General features: G+C 40.3%; 1 protein-coding gene across 50 annotated transcripts in view; it reads right to left on the reverse strand.

The window, feature by feature from the left end:
• The window catches only part of Ubap2l (ubiquitin associated protein 2-like), a 55,369-nt gene that overhangs the window by 8,537 nt on the left and 28,932 nt on the right, over positions 1-17,900 (reverse strand). For 49 of the 50 annotated variants that reach the window (NM_001024798.2, XM_063282147.1, XM_063282140.1 and 46 more), the window contains 13 exons: positions 15,504-15,702; positions 13,477-13,754; positions 13,134-13,306; positions 11,158-11,347; positions 10,411-10,465; positions 8,835-9,009; positions 8,360-8,432; positions 7,054-7,249; positions 6,878-6,966; positions 4,619-4,672; positions 2,341-2,422; positions 1,388-1,605; positions 519-624 (listed from right to left, as the gene is read on the reverse strand). In NM_001024798.2, coding sequence (NP_001019969.2) covers positions 519-624; positions 1,388-1,605; positions 2,341-2,422; positions 4,619-4,672; positions 6,878-6,966; positions 7,054-7,249; positions 8,360-8,432; positions 8,835-9,009; positions 10,411-10,465; positions 11,158-11,347; positions 13,134-13,306; positions 13,477-13,754; positions 15,504-15,702 — 1,888 coding nt within the window. Of the gene's footprint in view, positions 1-518; positions 625-1,387; positions 1,606-2,340; positions 2,423-4,618; positions 4,673-6,877; positions 6,967-7,053; positions 7,250-8,359; positions 8,433-8,834; positions 9,010-10,410; positions 10,466-11,157; positions 11,348-12,934; positions 13,307-13,476; positions 13,755-15,503; positions 15,703-17,900 lie in introns of those variants that run through there. The other variant, XM_063282166.1, reaches the window with a different exon arrangement.

Genomic DNA, 17,900 nt, shown 5'->3' on the forward strand with positions numbered 1-17,900 from the left:
AATAAGACTAGCTATACAAATGAAGAAACCTAAGAATTCAAGTCTCACTCTAATGAGTAGTCAATCATGTCTACTTGTTTTTCTCCACATTGTAGGTCTTCTAGCTAGAGAATTAAAAAGGGGGTCATACAACAAAATTAGTGATACAAACACATTTATGCCAAACTTATTGTGTATGGTCTGTTAGTTAGGAATATATCTGATCTCTTCTCTTCAGTACTCTTCAACTCTCAGTGCCATGCATACTACCATTTTTCCTCACTGTCATTTCAGAGAAACCTGGGATCCTTGCTTTATTTCTCAAACTCAGATCAGCCAACACAAACCTTTTGAACATTCCCACTGTGAATAGCGGATACAAGTCCTAGCCAAACTCTTCTTAGACACCTAAACCAGCCAAACAATGGCATTGTATGTCAAGAGTTACTGTCATATCCTTACTGACACTTTCAAGTGGGTCTTGTCCCACCTGCTAATATCCCACATAGACCACTGAGCAAAGGTCAAAGGGAACTTACCAGTGTTGTATCCATGAGACCCATATCCACTTGGTTGTTGGAAAGGGGTGGCCGAGGCATTCACACTGACATTCACACCATGCTGCTTGGAAGAGGTAGGAGCCACCTGAAGAGCAAAAAGGACAGAAAGGGAATGACCCAGCAACAGATAGCATCTGTCTCACTCGTCCTACTCCAAAGACTGAACATTTAGGTAGATATCTATTGTAACATAGGTCAGTCACAGATTGAACAGTGAAATGGGAATCTTCCTGATAGATGAATGAGAAAATGCCCACCACCCGCACATGCTCATATTTTAATATCTGACCCCTCATTCCTTGAGATTTTGGAACCTTTAGGAGATGGAGCCTTGCTGGAGGAAGTACATCAGTCGGAAAGGATTTGAGGGTTTGTAGCCCTGCCCAACATTCCTCATCTCTCTACTACTTCCTGCTCCTGGCACCTCACCATTATGGGCTCTCCCCTTCAACCTGTAAGCCAAACATCAACTTTCTACTGTGAGTTGCTCTTAGTCATAGTATTTTAAAATAACAAAGAAGTAATCGATACACTAATATTTTCAGAATTGACCCAAGAAATCAAAAAGGTAGAGTGGTTTAAAGACAATGGTTATAAGGAAAGAAGGGGTTAGCAAAGACACACAGTATCACAGTCCTCTTTTGGATAAGTCTACAATCAGACAATTCTTGTTCTAATTAAAAATCCTTATATCCTTTCTTCCCAGGCCAGAAATGGTCAAAGATACGAGTTATATACAGGTTATCCTCATTTATTTCTAAGGAGTCATGCGCGGTGAAAGCAACTAGGATGGTGTCCAGAATTGGGATCCTTTATAACAAGGAGACCACAACCAGTCAGTTACTCACAGGGAACACAGCAGGCCCATACTGGAAGGTGCTGGGGAGGCCCGGGACCCCTGTGTAGTATGGCAGGCTGGTGTAACTATAGCCAGGAGGCAGCGCCGGGTTCAGGAATGTCTGCTGCGTGGTGTGGTGAGTCTGCGTCTGGTTCTGTTGGGGTTGGGCCAAGGTTGTGGCTGGGGCTGGGGAGGAGGCATCCCCGCGGCCGAACTTGGTGAGGTCGCCTATGAAAAGAAGGGCTAGCTGTACATGCTATAATGTGCAAAGAGGCTCCCAGAATGAAACCTCCTAATGTTCCTCTGCCAACTTGTTTTCTTTCATCTCCATCCCACCCTTGTTTCTCGAAAGCTTGAAGTACAACAATTGTTGAGGAAAAATGAAAAGATAATGACCGATCAATCGCAAAAATCAGCCAGGTAGGGGTGGCTGCACACACCTTTAAACCCATCATTCAGAGGCAGGCGAATCTCTGCATTCGAGGTTAGCCTGGTCTACAGAGTCAATTCTAGGATAGTGAAGGCTATACAAAGAAACCCTGTCTTGAAATCCCCCCCCACAAAAAAAAAACCCAACCAACCAACACCTCACAAAAACTATTCAATCACACTTCCAGGGAAATGGTGGACTAGCCAAAAAAACAAGCAAAAAAACCATCAAAACTAGGAGTCTAGTTCAGTACTAGAGCTTATGTTTAGCATGGTGAAAAACCTGCATTCAATATCCAGAACTACAATGCCTGGAAACAAGTCAATAGAAAGTGATAATATAAAAAGATGGCACAGGCACATTTCTATAATGGAATTATGAAATAATAATATTGTCCTCCCCATAATAATAGGGAGTGGGAAGGAGAAAAATTCAGAATTCTGTCAAAAATCTCAATTATGGAACCCTTTTTGATAATCATGTCTCTACCTCCAACCCCCATTTCCCTGTATTCATCTCTAACCCAATCCTACCAGAGTAAGGGTTGCTGGCCAGGCTACCATCCCTCCCAGTAAGTGGAGTGGTGGGTGTGGGAAACGGGATACTGTAGTAATCCTAGAATCAAAATAAAAGAGCAGAGATTAAATTCCACTCACTCAAAGATGAGAAGCATGAGATTACTGGGTTATTGTAAATTACCCAGTTACTGATTTAAAAGCTTAGAACCGCTATGAACTCCAATTAATATTATATACGCTGTCCCTTGGCCTGTTGTGAGTAGAGTCAGACAAGGTCTACAGATATGTTCATTAGGGTCTAGCAGAACCAACAAGGTTTAATCTTATATACATCTTCCCAGCTAGTTTTGAGAAAACAGGTTCTTTTCTCCTGATGTGCTTAGGAAGCTGAGTGCGGAGACTGACTCAGTAGGTGAGAGTGCTTACTACTTTGATCTCCGGCATCTATGTAAAAAGGTGGGTATGACCATTGGGCATGCCTCCAGCACAGCCAGTAAGGTTTGTGGATGGGTGGGCAAAGTGATAAAACAAGGTAACTCAATATCCTCTTCTGCCACCTGCAGGCATATGTACTGTATGGGAGACAGAGGCCGGTGGATCTTTGAGACTAGGATAGTCTACATGGCAAATCCTAGGCTAGCCAAGGATACACAGTTATGGCTATGTAGACTGAATAGTGGGATTAAAGGCATGTGCCACCACACACAGCTCCTGTCTCAAAACAACAAAAGCTGTGTGTGGTGGTACTCCCATTATTTTTAAGATTTTGAAGGTTGAAGCAGGACAATCACCAAGGCCAGATATAGCCTAATGAGATTCTGTATCAATACAACATAAGCTGGTCCTGTTGACGGTGGCCTGAAATCTACTACCAAGTTTAGGCCACCCTAAGATAAAAAAAATGAGTTCAGTGCCAGCTTAAGCAATTTAGTGAAACCAAAAGCTCTGAAGTATAACGTCTGCCTAAAATGCAGGAGGTAGGTCTGACCACTGACACTACGTAAGTCTGAAGACTGGCCAGGTACTGTGACCCATTCCTTTATTTCCAGTACTCAGGAGGCAGAGGTAGGCAGATGAGGCCAGCATGGTCTACAAATGGAGTTCCAGGACAGGTAGAGAGAAACACATAGAAACCCTGTCTTTAAAACCAAACCAACCAAACAAATAAAAAACCCTTAAGATATTAAAAATATCGTTACTATCCGAATAAGCTGACTAGAGCTCCCATTAATTCAAATTACTCCTGTTAATATTGTCAAAATCACCATATTAAGAATAAAGTGAAAGCACACCATTTTGGGGATTCAGGGGAACTCATCAGTAAAGAAGAGAGTCAGAGAAAAAAATTAGGAAAAACCAGAGAAGTTGGAAGTGGTGCACATGCCTTTGATCCTAGTACTCAGTATACATAGCTAGGATTACATAAAAAGATCACCAACTCAAGCAAACAAGCAAAACAAGGACCTTTACCTATAATTAACCCCCCCCCCCAACACTCCATGCTATAACACATTATCACTATAAATGACTGTAGTCCTAGATACTTAGGAAATTGAAGCAGGAAAATATGAGGTCCAGTAGTTTGGGGCTAGCCTGAAAGCATGGTGAGATACCTCTCCAACTATTCAAAAAAAAGGATAGGAATTCAGTTCAGCAGTTGAGTACCTACCTACCATGCATGAAGTCCTAGGTTCAACCATAAGGGTCTCAAATAATAATAATAATAAAACAGAACAGAAAATTGATGTTGATAGGAAGCATGTTAACAGTTTTATTAGTCCACTTGAGCTGCAGCTTATGTCACAAGTGTTTTGGTACCCTGATTCAATTCCCAGTATAAATGTATATAATAAAGTATATGGGGGGAGGGGGGACAATAGACTGAGAGACAGAGAAACAACTAGGTTTGTGACAATGATCTGAGAATCCTTCGTCAATTTTGTTTATTCCCCCCCCCCCCCGAAAGAAAGGAGTTACTGGTCTTGAACTCACTATATAACTGAGGCATGTTCTGAACTCTTGGTCTTCTGCCTCCACTTCTTAACTGCTGGGATTACAAGCATGAGCCACAACTGATTTCAACATTAACTTTAATGTTTTTGCCTGGAGGTGGTGGCACATACCATTAATCCCAGCATTGATGAGGCAGAGATGAATTTCTGTGAGTTTGAGGTCAGCCTAATCTACAGAGTTCAAAGACAGCCAAGGCTACACAGTGAAACCCTGCCTCAATGCGCCTACCCCAATCCCTCAATTTAATGTTCTTTTCCAAATTTCTATTCCACATACTTACCAATGGAAATCTTGTCTGGAGCATCTGTAAATCATCATAACCATATACTTGTGGCTGCAAGAAAACATTAATGAGAACTAGTCATGATGGGAACAAAAGGCAAGATAAAGAACATATATCCTCATTGTCAGAGCAAGGCAGATTATTCCCTTCTGTTTTAAGTGGGAAGTAATAAAGCACAAAGAGATTAAATGCCTCACAAAAGGTCCTAAAGCGTTCCTTAAGCCACATACTATATAAAGACTAGGCTGACATCAGAGCACCTGTAGGGGAGAATGGGTAGATTCAAGTACATGAAAAAGAGGCTTTAATTTCTACTGAGCAGTCACTGTCTCTTGCAGTTTTTAAAATCTCGGTTGAAATTTGAAGGATTCACATTTTATTCTTATTTTCCCATATTTCTAGGTACAAAGTGTTACTGTTATAAAGTACTCAATGTGAGGGCTAGCAGGATGGATCAACAGTTATGAGCACTGGCTGCTCTTCCAGAGGAAGCAGGTTTGAGTCGCAGCATCCACAAGATGGTGTACACCCATCTGTAACTCCAGTTTGAGGGAATCCAATGCTCTTTTTCTGCCCACCAGGGGGACCAAGTACACACATATAGTACACAGACAAAATACTCATAAACATGGAAATATATTTTTTAAAAAAAGTATGCAATGTGAGGCTCAGTGATTAGGAGCACTTGTTCTTGAAAAAGATGTAGTTCAGTTGCCAGAGCCTGCAAGACAACTCATTACCATGAGTAATTTAGTTCTAAGTTCAGTGCTCTCTTCTGACCTCCATACCTATCTACCTTCACATGGTACATATTCATAACGCAGGCAGAATGTTAAATAAAAAAAAAAAAAAGTAGGAAGGGGGAAGTGTTAGGAAGAAGGGAAGTTAAAGAAGGAATGAGAGGAGAACAAGAATGAAAAGGTGGTTATGATCAAAATATTAGATATGTATGAAACTGCCAATTAATAAAAGGGCAGCCAAAACAAAACAAAAAGGCAGGCCCCAGAGGCTCCTGCCCTTAAACAAGACCCCAACTCAAAAGATAAAAAAGTTAAGAGTGCAATTTGGACAGTTCATTTATCTTTTATCTAAACTTCTTCCCTAGGCTAAGAATAGGTGGCTTTTTTATTTTGTTGTTTTGAGATAAGGTCTCATTGTATAGTACTAGCTGGCTTAAAATACAGTAGGGTGACCAAGCTGACCTTGAACTCAAAAGATCAACTTGCCACTGCCTCCAAAGTGCTGGGATTAAACACAATGTCACCACACCTGGCCGAAGAAATTGAAAAAAGAATTTTAATTTACTTTTCTCATTTTATCTTCAAATGTAGCTCTGGCTGTCCTTGAGTTTTCTCTGTAGCTCAGACCAGGCTCAAACTACACAGAGACAGGTCTGTACCTGCCTCTGGTTCCTAAGTACCAGGATTAAGGGCATTTGACAATACACCTAGCAAAAATAGGTGTTTTAAACAGAATTTTTAAGTATTTTTCATTTTGGTGGGTATTGAATACCCACATTTAAAGTAGTTCTTGATTTGAGATCTAAATAAGTCAGAAAAGGCAGAGATCCAGAGAGATAGAAGAAGCAAAAGCAATATAAAAAACAACCAAGAAACTACATACTCTGGCCTCTGATGCTCAAGATCCAGATCATTATTCACACAGAATAAATACTCAGCAAAGGGCTCTGTCTAAGTTAGTCCTTCCTCTACAAAAACTATTTCATTTTGAAGGGTGGAACCTGGAGAGTGTTTCAAGAGCACTCACTGGCTGCTCTTCCATAGGACCCACATTTGATTTCCAGCACCCACATTGGGGGGGTGTCTACAACTTTCTGTAACTCAAGTTCCAGAGGATCCAATGCTGGCCTCAACAGGCACCAGGTATACTACAGTGTATATGGCATACATGTAAACAAACAAATAAAAACCCCAGATACAGAAAAGCAAACAACACACAAACCCTGTTGCTCTTTTTGGCTAGTGATATAGCTTAGCAGGTAAGGTGTGTGCCACCAAATGATGCAAGCTAAACTGGAACCTGAATAAAGGTGAAAAGGAAAGTCCAGTTTCTTCTGATCTGATCTTAGCACATAACAGGTGTACACACACACACGATAATTTAAAACCTGTTTGCCCACATGTGAGTATCATTCATTTATTCTGCTTTAATTATTGTCTTCCATCTGAATCCAGAACTATAAAGAAGAGTCACACCATCCTCACTTGGTGGAGAAGAACCTTCAGTCCCACTTACCGGGTAGGCATGTAACAGCCCTGGAGCCATAATATATGGATTAGGCAACAATGGCGGGACTCCAGGAGGAAGGTTGGGAGGAGCTTTTCCTGAAAGAGAACATTTTCATACGGTTATACAATTTACTATCTCCTCCATCCCACAAGAATGCCACCCACCTAGGTAGGCAAAGCTACCTGAAGTTGTAGCAACTGAGCTTCGAGTTGAGGCTGTGACAGTAGAGTTGCTGCCCAGGCTAAGGCCCAGGCTACTGCCACTATTCAGACTGGAGGAGACACTGACCACTGGGGGAGGTGCAGAGACAGTGCTGGACGTGGTAGAGAAAGTGCTGGAGGAAGAATGCAGATTCGCTTCACTCTCCACACTTGTATGCTTCAAAAGGGGGCAGTAGAAGATAAAGGAGACAACGATTAGCAACAGGTTAGAGAAGATAAGCTATCTCTGACCTCATCAAATCTGAAATTAAAAAAAATAACCTAGGGTACCAGAATTCCCTCTGCCAGGATAAAAGAAAATCTCTAGCTACAACTGCCCACAGACCATTATCACTTGGTTCAGAAAAACAGCAAAGTGGGTGGGGACAAATTCCATAGGGACCAATGATGTTGATTAGTAAGTGGGGAAGAGCTTAGAACTATAAAGTGTATCACAGCCTTCTTTTTCACACTTTGCTTCACTAGTTAACTTATAAGACTAAAATATAAGCTGGAAGAAAGTATTAACTTTAAAACTAAAATTTTGTTGTTTTGGAACGAGATTCCTAAGAAAGCTTTAGCCTTCACAGCTTTTCCTGGGCTCACATAAACTGAACGCCCTTCCCTAAGTAACCCTAGCTTAATTCCTCAAAAGAGGAGCTACAAGCACAAAGTAATTCATCTAGACACCACTTTCAGAAAGATATTCTGCTTCCTATTATTTTAAAGACTTATTTATATTAAGCATTTCCCAGGATAAGAACAGAAATAATTATACCAGTTAAAAGACACAACTTTTGTAGGAATTTAATTGAGGTCCTTATGACTGTTAATGATGCACTCTATCACTGAGCTAATATCTCCCCCCCCCCCCCTTTTTAGAGACAGGGTTTCTCTGTGTATTCCTGGCTGTCCTGGAACTCACTCTGTAGACCAGGCTGGACCTGAACTCAAGAGATCTGCCTGCCTCTGCATCCAAAATCCTGGAACTTTATTGTAGGAGTAGACCTCTGCATTTAACAGAGGAAATGAGGCCCCTGTCTATTTTCTATAAAGAGGAAAAAGTAGACTTTTAGTTATGCTCCACATGTACAAAACTTCTGGACTCTTTTACTCCTTTTCCTAAAAACTCAGTTGAGTCATAAAGAAAATGTCAAGAACTTGTTACTGGGAGAGCCAGGTGTGTTAAATGCATGTAACCCCAACACTAGAGAGGCAGATGCAAAGGCAAGGGGAACTTCAAAAATATAAACCATGAACTACACTACCTCTCAAGCATCATACTTACCAAAAGAGTAGATGTTGAAGTACGCCCAGAAGATGTTGATGAAGAAAGGGTATTCTGCTGTGTAGATAATGCACTAGAGGGGGAGAAAAGGTTGCCATTAGCCATTTAACATAATGTCATGGTTTTACCCGACCTGGAATTCCAATAAGGAAACACACACACACAAAGAAAAACAAAAGCAGAAAACAAACAAGAAGTCTGAGTTGGGGATTTAACTCAGTGGTAGAGTGCTTGCCTAGCAAGCGCAAGGCCCTGGGTTTGGTCCTCAGCTCCGGGGGGAAAAAAAATCTGAGATCACATTGACATGTACAATGGCTAGAGCAGATTCTAAAAGCAGAAAGTAAGTCTCCTTTGTCATCACTTCCCACGAAAGCAGGGCTAATGTAGTCTCCCAACAGGTAGAGTGATGAAGACCAGACCAGAAGGCTCTGTTACTGAAACTCACAATCCCAACTAAATCCTCACACCCAGTCACCTGCTATGTTGTGTGGTGGTGGTATTTGGAATCTCCTCACTATGGCTCAAGCCACTTAAGGAGGATGAATGCTGACTGGCTGTCGTCAGTAAGGAAGCTGCAGGTACTGTTTCATTGAGAGAGGGTATACTAGAAGTGGAAGGTGATTCAGATTTCACTGCAGAGCCTGTAGCACCTGAAAATAGGAAAACATTTCCTTTATCAGAAAACAGAATGTCTATGAGTAAAGAAGGAAAAAAAAAAACCAAAAAACCCTCAACTACTTGAAAAGAAAAAAGAAAAGTGGGAGTTAAAATGTTAAGCACAACTCTTTTCTGGACTACAGAGACAGCTCATGGTAGACTGCTTATATCAAAAGCCCTGGGTTCCATTCCTATTACCACATAAACCAACTGATTGATGACTTTGAGTCGGATTCCAAAATCCCAGTAGAGAATGAGAACAGACTCCTGAACGTTTTTTTTTTTTTTTTTGATATCCATGAGTGCTGTAGCATGAACATGCTTGTACTCACAATACGAAAAACAAACAAAACTCCTTAAATTTAAAAATCTTAACTAAAACAGAGAACTTATATATGTTAGTTCATTCCTATAATCTAGCTCATGGGAAGCTAACACAGAACAATCACTGTGATTTTTCAGATGAGCTGTGGTGACAGCATGAACATGTGTTTCAAACAAACAAATACGGCTGGAGATGGCTTAGCAGTTAAGAGCAAGGGCTGGTCTTCCAGAGGATCTGAGTTTGATTCCCAGCACCTGCATGGGATTTGTGTATCTCCAGTTCCCAGAGGATTTGGCATCTTTCTATAGATATAAATTCAGGCAAAACAGCAATGTACTTAAAAATAAATAGATGTAATTTAAAAAAAAAATATGGGGCTAGACAGATGGCTCAGCAGTAAAGCGCACTCAATTCTTCCAGGGGACCCAAATTTCCAACAACCCACATCTGCAACCAGTTTCAGGGTATGTGACTTCCTCTTCTGACCCTCACAGGCACCAGGCACTTGGTACTCACACAGACCAACACCCATACTCATAAAAAAACAAAACAATAACCTCTAAAGACAGAGAAGATGAAAGCTGACTACTGTGGTATATTGACTATGATCCCAGCATTTGTAAGGTTGAGTTAAAAGTATTCAAGGTCAGTTTTTGTTACAGCAAGAGTCTTTATAAACTAATAGCCCAGAAGTTAACAAGGGCTGCTCTTCCTTAGGATCCAGGTTCAATTCCTAGCACTGACATGGCAGGTCAGACTTGTATATACCACAAGTTTCAAGGTGCCTAATGTTCTTCTCTTCTGGCTTCCTCAAGCACCAGGTACTCATGTGGTACATATGTACACATAACAGTAAAACAGAACACACATGCACGCACACAGCGGAGCGCAGTGGCACATGTCTTTAATTGCAACACTTAGGAGGCAGAAATGGGCAAATATCTTGTGAATTTGAGGCCAGGTTGGTTTACACAACAGGATTCTACCTTACAAAAGGCAAACAACAACCCTTTATCAACATTGAAGAAACCTATTAAAACCAAGAAGAAAAAGCCTGGAAAACACTTACCTTCAACAGATTGCGTGGTCTGTAACTGCGTGGCCTGCACAGAGCTGAAACCATTCTGGAGCAAAAAAAAAAAAAAAAAAAGCAAGAACAGACAAGCTTGTAAGAGATATTATCAGTCACTTAATTTTGGTCAAATATATTTTAGGGAACCTGCAAGATAGCCCAACTGTTAAGAGCCTGGATTACCCACACGGAGAACCTCAGTTCAATTCCTAGCGCATATATAAGATAGCTCACAACCACTTGTAACTCTGCTCCAGGGATTCTAATGGTTCTGGCTTCTTCTTAGGGCACCAGCACTCATGTGCACACAGACACTACCCCCACACAATAACTTAAAACAATTCTTAAGACCCTTCCTGCTAGACAGGTACTTCAAACCATCTTAGGTATAGATTATCTACCCTTTACCAGAGTAAGGAAGATTTACTAATATATATATATATATATACACCCTGAAGTTCAGCAATCAGATCTTCCACAAGGAAAGGACAGGTATTTGAGACAGTTTTTTGCCATAACCAACAAATCTTTATTGCAAAGAGAAATGTTCGGACTCTTGAGGATCCTCCACATTTGCTGAAAATAACCTTTAGTTTACCAATCACAGAAATGTGCTTTTGTCAGCATCTCAGTCGGCACCTCCAAGACTGTAGCACCATTTCCAGAAAAGTGAAACAATAATATTAGAGGGACTTTTACCCACTACTTTGTTAACCAAGGCCCAGGGAATCATGAAGTTACTACCTTAGCCTGAGTCAGGTCCTTTTGGGGTGATGAAGAGATGGAGCTGGGATACCGCCGTGTCTGTGTGGATCTCTGTTCATATAGAGGGCCCTGAGCATTATTTTGGGAGGTATAAGTTGTCGACTGAATTGGGCCACTCTGATAACCAGACTCCTGACTCTGATTAGATGAAACTGTAGATGAAGACTCACTGTGGAAAATCAAAGGGAAAATCTTAAGAAATCATGATGATCAATTGGAATAAAATAATTTCAATTAATTAACTTATGGGGCTGGAGAGTTAAGAGTTCAGTGGTTAAGAACACTGACTGTGGGCTGGAGAGATGGCTCAGTGGTTAAGAGCACTGACTACTATTCAAGAGGTTCTGAGTTCAAATCCCAGCAGCATATCGTGGCTCACAACCATCTGTAATGAGATCTGATGTCCTCTTCTGGTGTGTCTGAAGACAGCCACATTGTACTTATATAACTTATGAAATACAAGAGGAAATTTCCAAAATCAGGCACTTGGGAAGCTGAAGCACTCAGTACACCCCTACACATCATACCATAAAACCTGGGGACAAGAAAAGTCATCTTTTGATCAATCTCATTTTAGGAAATTGTTCTAGGATCTACTGACCACATTTATCAAACATACTGGTAGGATTTCACAAAGGGGGGAAAAACATATATTTTTTAAATTATGCTTCAAAGATATTCTTAGCTTGGCAGTGGTGAATTGAGGCCACCTTGGTCTACAAAGTGAGGTTTAGGACAGGCAGGGCTACACAGTGAAATTCAGTCTTGAAAAAACAAAACCTTCTTAGATTTATGTATGCCAGCATTTTGTTCACATGCATGACTATGTATCATGTGCATCCTGAAACCTGGATTATTGATGGTTGTAAACTAATATGTGGACACTGAAAATCAAGTTGTCTACATGGTTAACAAGAGAATTTAACCACCAGGTTATTTCTCCAGCATCCCCTTTTAGGTCAGGTTGTCACTAGCCCTGGTTGGCTTTGAACCTCGAGTGCTATACCCAGCCTGTCTTTCTAAAGTTTCTTAACTGAAGTATTTTATTCCAATAGCAGATCAGAACTAGTTTCTGTAACACAGCATCTGTTCTTATCTCACATATTTCCCCCACTCCCATGAGCTACAACTATTATCCAAAATTTTTTACATAAAAATTATGACTCAACGGTTTTGATTTAAAGTCTGATACCTGTAATTAAGAAAAAAAGTTTGTCCCTATCAAATTCCTCTAAGATTGTCTATACATAAGATGTTTTTCCTTGATAACTATCAGAAGACAGAAAAGGTTCTTTTCGTTTACTTTTATGGCTTTTATTTTACGTAATTCTTTTTCTGAATTCATATTTTTACTTCTCACAGACAGTCCCATAGCAAATAAAGCACTTTTCACTGCAGGAGATGTCAAGGTATGGTTAGAGGCGGCTGTATTTTAACTGTCGGAATCACAGAGAGGCTCAGTCAGTATAGCACTAGCCATGAAACAATGAAGGTCTGATCTTATTTGAACACCTATGTAAAGTATGTTAAGAAGACATTTATGATCTCAGCACACCAAGGGAGTGGAGACACAGAGTTTCCTGGAGTTCACTGGCCAGCCAAATTGGTCCAGTGAGCTCCAAGTTCAGTGAGAGATCCTGATTCAGAAAATGAAGTGGAGAATGATTGAGAAAGACATCTGATATTGACGCCTGGCCTCCAGATGCATGTGTGTGTCTGCATATACACACATAAAAAAAAACCAGCTTAGACATTCTAGAAGTACCTAAATGGCATTTATCTAAATGTTTAAAGTCATAGATAATCCTAGTAACAATGTATTTCTTTAAAAGCACACAACAAAATGCTATGATTGACTACTTTTATCCAGTCAGAGATATGGCGCCTCCAGAGGTGAAGAAATAAGCACAAAACTAAGCTACCAAAAGAGGTCTTCTGGGTGATGATTCCTCTACCTGGCCGTGCTGGTATACAGGCTACTGGGAGCCTGGCTTGAAGAGGCGCTCGTGGTGGGGGTGGACTCATAATCAGAAAGGACAGGCTCTGACCCAAATTGCAATGCCCCAAACTGCAGATTTAGCCCTGAGATATCTGCTGAGCCAGGCATCTCCACAGCCAGAGCAGGAATCTATGAAACAGGCAGGGGGGAAAATTAACTGTTTAATACAATTATCTTTTTGTAGAAATAAAATTATTCCTTTCATCTTTAAATTTACAAACAAACCCTTTGAGTATCTTATCCTGAAATCCCATAACTTCCCTGCCTTAAAACAGCACCTCCCTAAAAAGATCAAGTACCTTAGACGTCAAGGAGGTTTTCTTCTTTTGCTGTTTCAGTTTCTGTTGAGCCGGCTGAGGGCTGGAGGATTGGTTGTCCGAAGACCCCGGAGACATCTGTGGAGCCGAGGTGGATTTGCTTGGCAGAGGAGAAGAGGGGGGAGGAGGTGCAGCTGTCGAGGTAGCCACTGCAGGTGGCTTCTCCTGAAGGAACACCTCCATCATGGTTGATGATGGGGTGAATGCCTGGCGCTTTGTAAAAGGACTGTGCACTGTTGAATCATTTGCACTCTTCAAATCTGCAAGAAGAAACACAATTAAGTATGAGCCAGTGCTATCTATACATTCCAAGGAAATATTATTGTCCTATACTAGTACCAGGAACAGGACTTCCAAGATTCAAGAACTCCAGCTAGCAAAATGGCTCAGTGCATAAAGATTCTTGCCACTTGAATTTTTTGTTTACTTGATACAAGCTAGAATTATTTGGGAAGAAACTCAATTGAGAAAATATCTCTGACTGTTGGCAAGTCTTTAAGGCATTTTCTTAAAAACAAACAAGTATTTATTTTATGCACACATAAGTTTTATCCACATCTATGTCTGTGTATTATGTATTTGCCCAGTCTCCTCTGAGACCCTGGGGCTGCAATTTATTATTGTGAGCCAATAAATATGTGGGTGCTAGAATTGAACCCAGAATGTTTGGAAGAACAGCCACTTTTTAATTGCTGAGCCATCTCTCCAGCCCCTAAATTTTCCTTCTCTCCTCCTCCTCCCTCACACATCTTCCTTTTTTGTTGTTGTTGTTGTTTGAGATGGAGTCTGTTTATAGCACTGGGTGTCCTAAATTAAATTCCCAGTGTAGACCATGCTAGCCTAGAGATCCACCTGCTTCTGTGTCAGGATGCTGGGATTAAAAGTATGCATCAAACACAACTGGCCTGTATTTTCATGAAATGAGAGGGCTGTGTAAGAAAATAAACTAAAACTATGGCAAGCAAGCCAGTAAGCAGAGTTCACCCACAGTCTCTGTTTTAGTTCCAGCTTCCAACTTCCTGCCTTGGCTTCCCTATAAGCCAAGTAAATACTTTCTTCCCTAATTTACTTTTGGTCTTGTCTTTATCACACAAACAGAAGCACATTAAGAACCCGAATCCATACAATCATCCAGCTACCCAAATTGCATATAATCAGGCTATTTCAAAACAGAATCACTGAATAATTTCTGTACTTCAGTACAGCTTAATAAAACCAATAGCCAGGTAGTGGTGGTCCACACCTTTATTCACATCACTTGGGAGGCAGAAGCAGGCAGAGCTGAGTTCAAGACCAGCCTAGTCGACATACAGAGTGAATTCCAGGACAATCAAAGCTACAGAGAAACCTTTACTTTGTGTTAAAAAACAAAAAAGAAAAAAAGAAACTGGAAAAATCAACACCATTGCTCTGCCTGTATATGCCACATATCTACAAGTTATCCAAATTTCAAGTATAAAATTCTAAGATGGATATGGCATCAAACTGAAGATAAAGAATTTAGGGATAGGTAAGGGGTCTCTGTCACTAAAGTAGTTGTGCTACTATACAAACCTGAGTTTGACTCTCAGTACCTATGTGAAAAGGATAGGCAGTGTTGTCACATGCCTGTAATCCTAGTGCTGGGGAAGCAGAAATAGGAAGATTCTTAGGGTTTGCTGGCTGTTAAGCTTAAGTAAGATTTAAGAGACCATGTGAAGAAGGTAGAGGGTCGTAATAGTGACTGACTTTAATCCCAGGACTCAGAAGGCAAAGACAGGCAGATCTCTAACTTGGAGGCCAACCTGGTCTACCCAAGTAGTTTGAGACCAGCAAGGGCATCATCACACAAAATATAAAGAAAATTCTCTCAAAATTCCAGGTTAATAAAGAAATAGAACTAAAGTTAAATTCAATTGTATATAACCTCAAATTTTGATTTAGCTTTCTGAACTCAGATTATCCAGTCCTTTGTTATCTTCTAGACTACAACTCTACGTGTAAAAGATTTAAGTCACCCATCAACTTACCATACTGCACCAGTGATGGTGATTGTGTTGTTGAGCCCATATCCCAAGAGGAGGTGGTGGTGCTTCCAGACTGAGAATGTTGAGCTGCCAGTTGAGCCAGGGCCTGTGCAGTCTTGAATTGCTCCAAGAACTGAGAGCCTGTTGTACTGCCACCTTTAGCTTCCCCAACATCACCAAATCCTTTCCCCAACATGCTCACCTACAGACCAACAAAGAGATCAGAGAAGTTTACACCTAGTAACCTTGTTTGACTAACAGAGACCAAAAGTAAACACATAATAATGCTACCCACAGAATGCTACTAAGCAAAGAATAGCAAATGCCTAGAGTCTCAGGAGAGTTTTAAACAAGTATACTGCATTTAAAAAAAAGATTTGTTTATTCATTTTATGAATACCCTGTAGCTATCTTCATGCACAACAGAAGAGGATATCATATCCTATTACGGATGGTTGTGAGCCACCATGTGGTTGCTGGAAATTAAATTCATGACCTCTGGAAGAGCAGTCAGTGCTCTTAACCACTGAGCCATCTCTCCAGCCCAGTATACTGCACTATTATGAGCACACATTCTAGAGTCACAATACCTATATTCAAATTCTGAGTATATCTTTTGGGGAAAATTATGATCTGAAATGGGAGTAAAAGTAGCACACATCATAAGTTGTAGGAAGCTTATTTAAGGACAAGTATGGTGGTACATGTCTGAAATCCTAGTATGCAGAAACGAGGCAGAAAGAATACAATTCATGGCTGGCATGGACTACATGGCGAGATCCCATCTCACCAATAAATAAAACAGTAAATTTAAGCACTTGAGAGGCAAGATAAATGAGCTTGATGCCAATGAGATACACAATGAGTTTTATATATATATATAATATATACATATATTATATATATACTACATGTATATATAATCAGATGGTATAGCACATAAAAATCTAGAATTGGTTCCTAGCACTATGTAGACTGATCACATGCCTGGAATACTAACATGTGCAAAGCTAAGCAGAGAATGAGAAGTTCAAGGTCTTCAAGCACAATGAAATATGCTGCCTTTAATCCCAGCACTTCGAGGACAGAGACAAGAGGATCTCTAAGTTTCAGGCCAGTCTGGGCTATGAGACACTGATTAAAACAAATAAATGGGTGAATAACTAAATAAAATAAAACAAAAAGCAAAACACAAAACGAAGGGAACCATAAACCGGGTCAAAAGCCAGTGGCCAGGGAACTCAAAGGCACAAGAAGGAGAACTATTATTGTTTTGCTAAAGGACACAATGTGCTTATCAAATTAAACTTAAAAAAAAAATCCTATATATGCTGTCAGTTTTAGTCAAAGAAGTTTCTTGCAATGGGGAGTGATAAAGCAAAACAAAACAAAACACCAAACAAACAAAAACAAAAGTAGAGAGGGACTAGCTAAAAAAGGAAAGGAACCTAGGCAGGGGTAAGAATGGAATGGGGGAAGGGAGGGATGTGTGTGAATCTTTGATCTCCGCACCCAGTGGTAGGCATCGAGGGACACACTAAATTCCAAGACAGCCAGGGCTACAAAGAGCAAACCCATCTTTATAAACAAACAAACAAACAAGGCACAGTGTGCATACCTTTAACCACGACAAGAGGAAGGGATTAGAGGCTGGAGAATTTTAGTCAGTTTGAGGCTAGCTTGATCTATATAGGGAATTCTAGTATAGCCAGAACTACATAGAGAAATCATGTTTCTTAAATATATAAATTAATCTTAATAAGACATTTAAAAACAAAATTAATTTACATTAAGCAACTCAAAACAAAACTTACTAACTGGAACCGCATTTGAATGTTATTAACTAGCAAGAACTAAGTTATAGGGCCAGCCCAAATTTTACACAAGATAATCAACAAGTTGATTATCCAACATGACTTGGACTATTTTTTATAACATGCATTTGTTATAAGCATAATTTATTCTTTTTTTAAAAATTTTATTCATTTATTTCATGTATATGAGTACACTGTTGCTGTCTTCAGACACATTGGAAGAGGGCATCGGATCCTATTACAGATGGTTGTGAGCCACCATGTGGTTGCTGGGAATTGAACTCATGACCTCTGGAAGAGCAATCAGTGCTCTTAACCACTGAGCCATCTCTCCAGCCCAGCATAATTTGTTTTGTTTTGTTTTTTTCGGAGCTGGGGACCAAACCCAGGGCTTTGCGCTTGCTAGGCAAGCATTCTACCACTGAGCTAAATCCCCAACCCCCATAATTTATTCTTAATAATTCTCTCTATCCCCAAGGCAAAGTCAACCAACCATAGGTAGTAATTGTTGATAATGAAGCAAAACTAAAACTTTCCCTCCATTAGGTTAATTTACTCGGGAATTTTGTAAAAGGAAAAACAAGTG

Source organism: Rattus norvegicus, chromosome 2, assembly GCF_036323735.1.
Source record: "Rattus norvegicus strain BN/NHsdMcwi chromosome 2, GRCr8, whole genome shotgun sequence".
Lineage (NCBI taxonomy): Eukaryota > Metazoa > Chordata > Mammalia > Rodentia > Muridae > Rattus > Rattus norvegicus.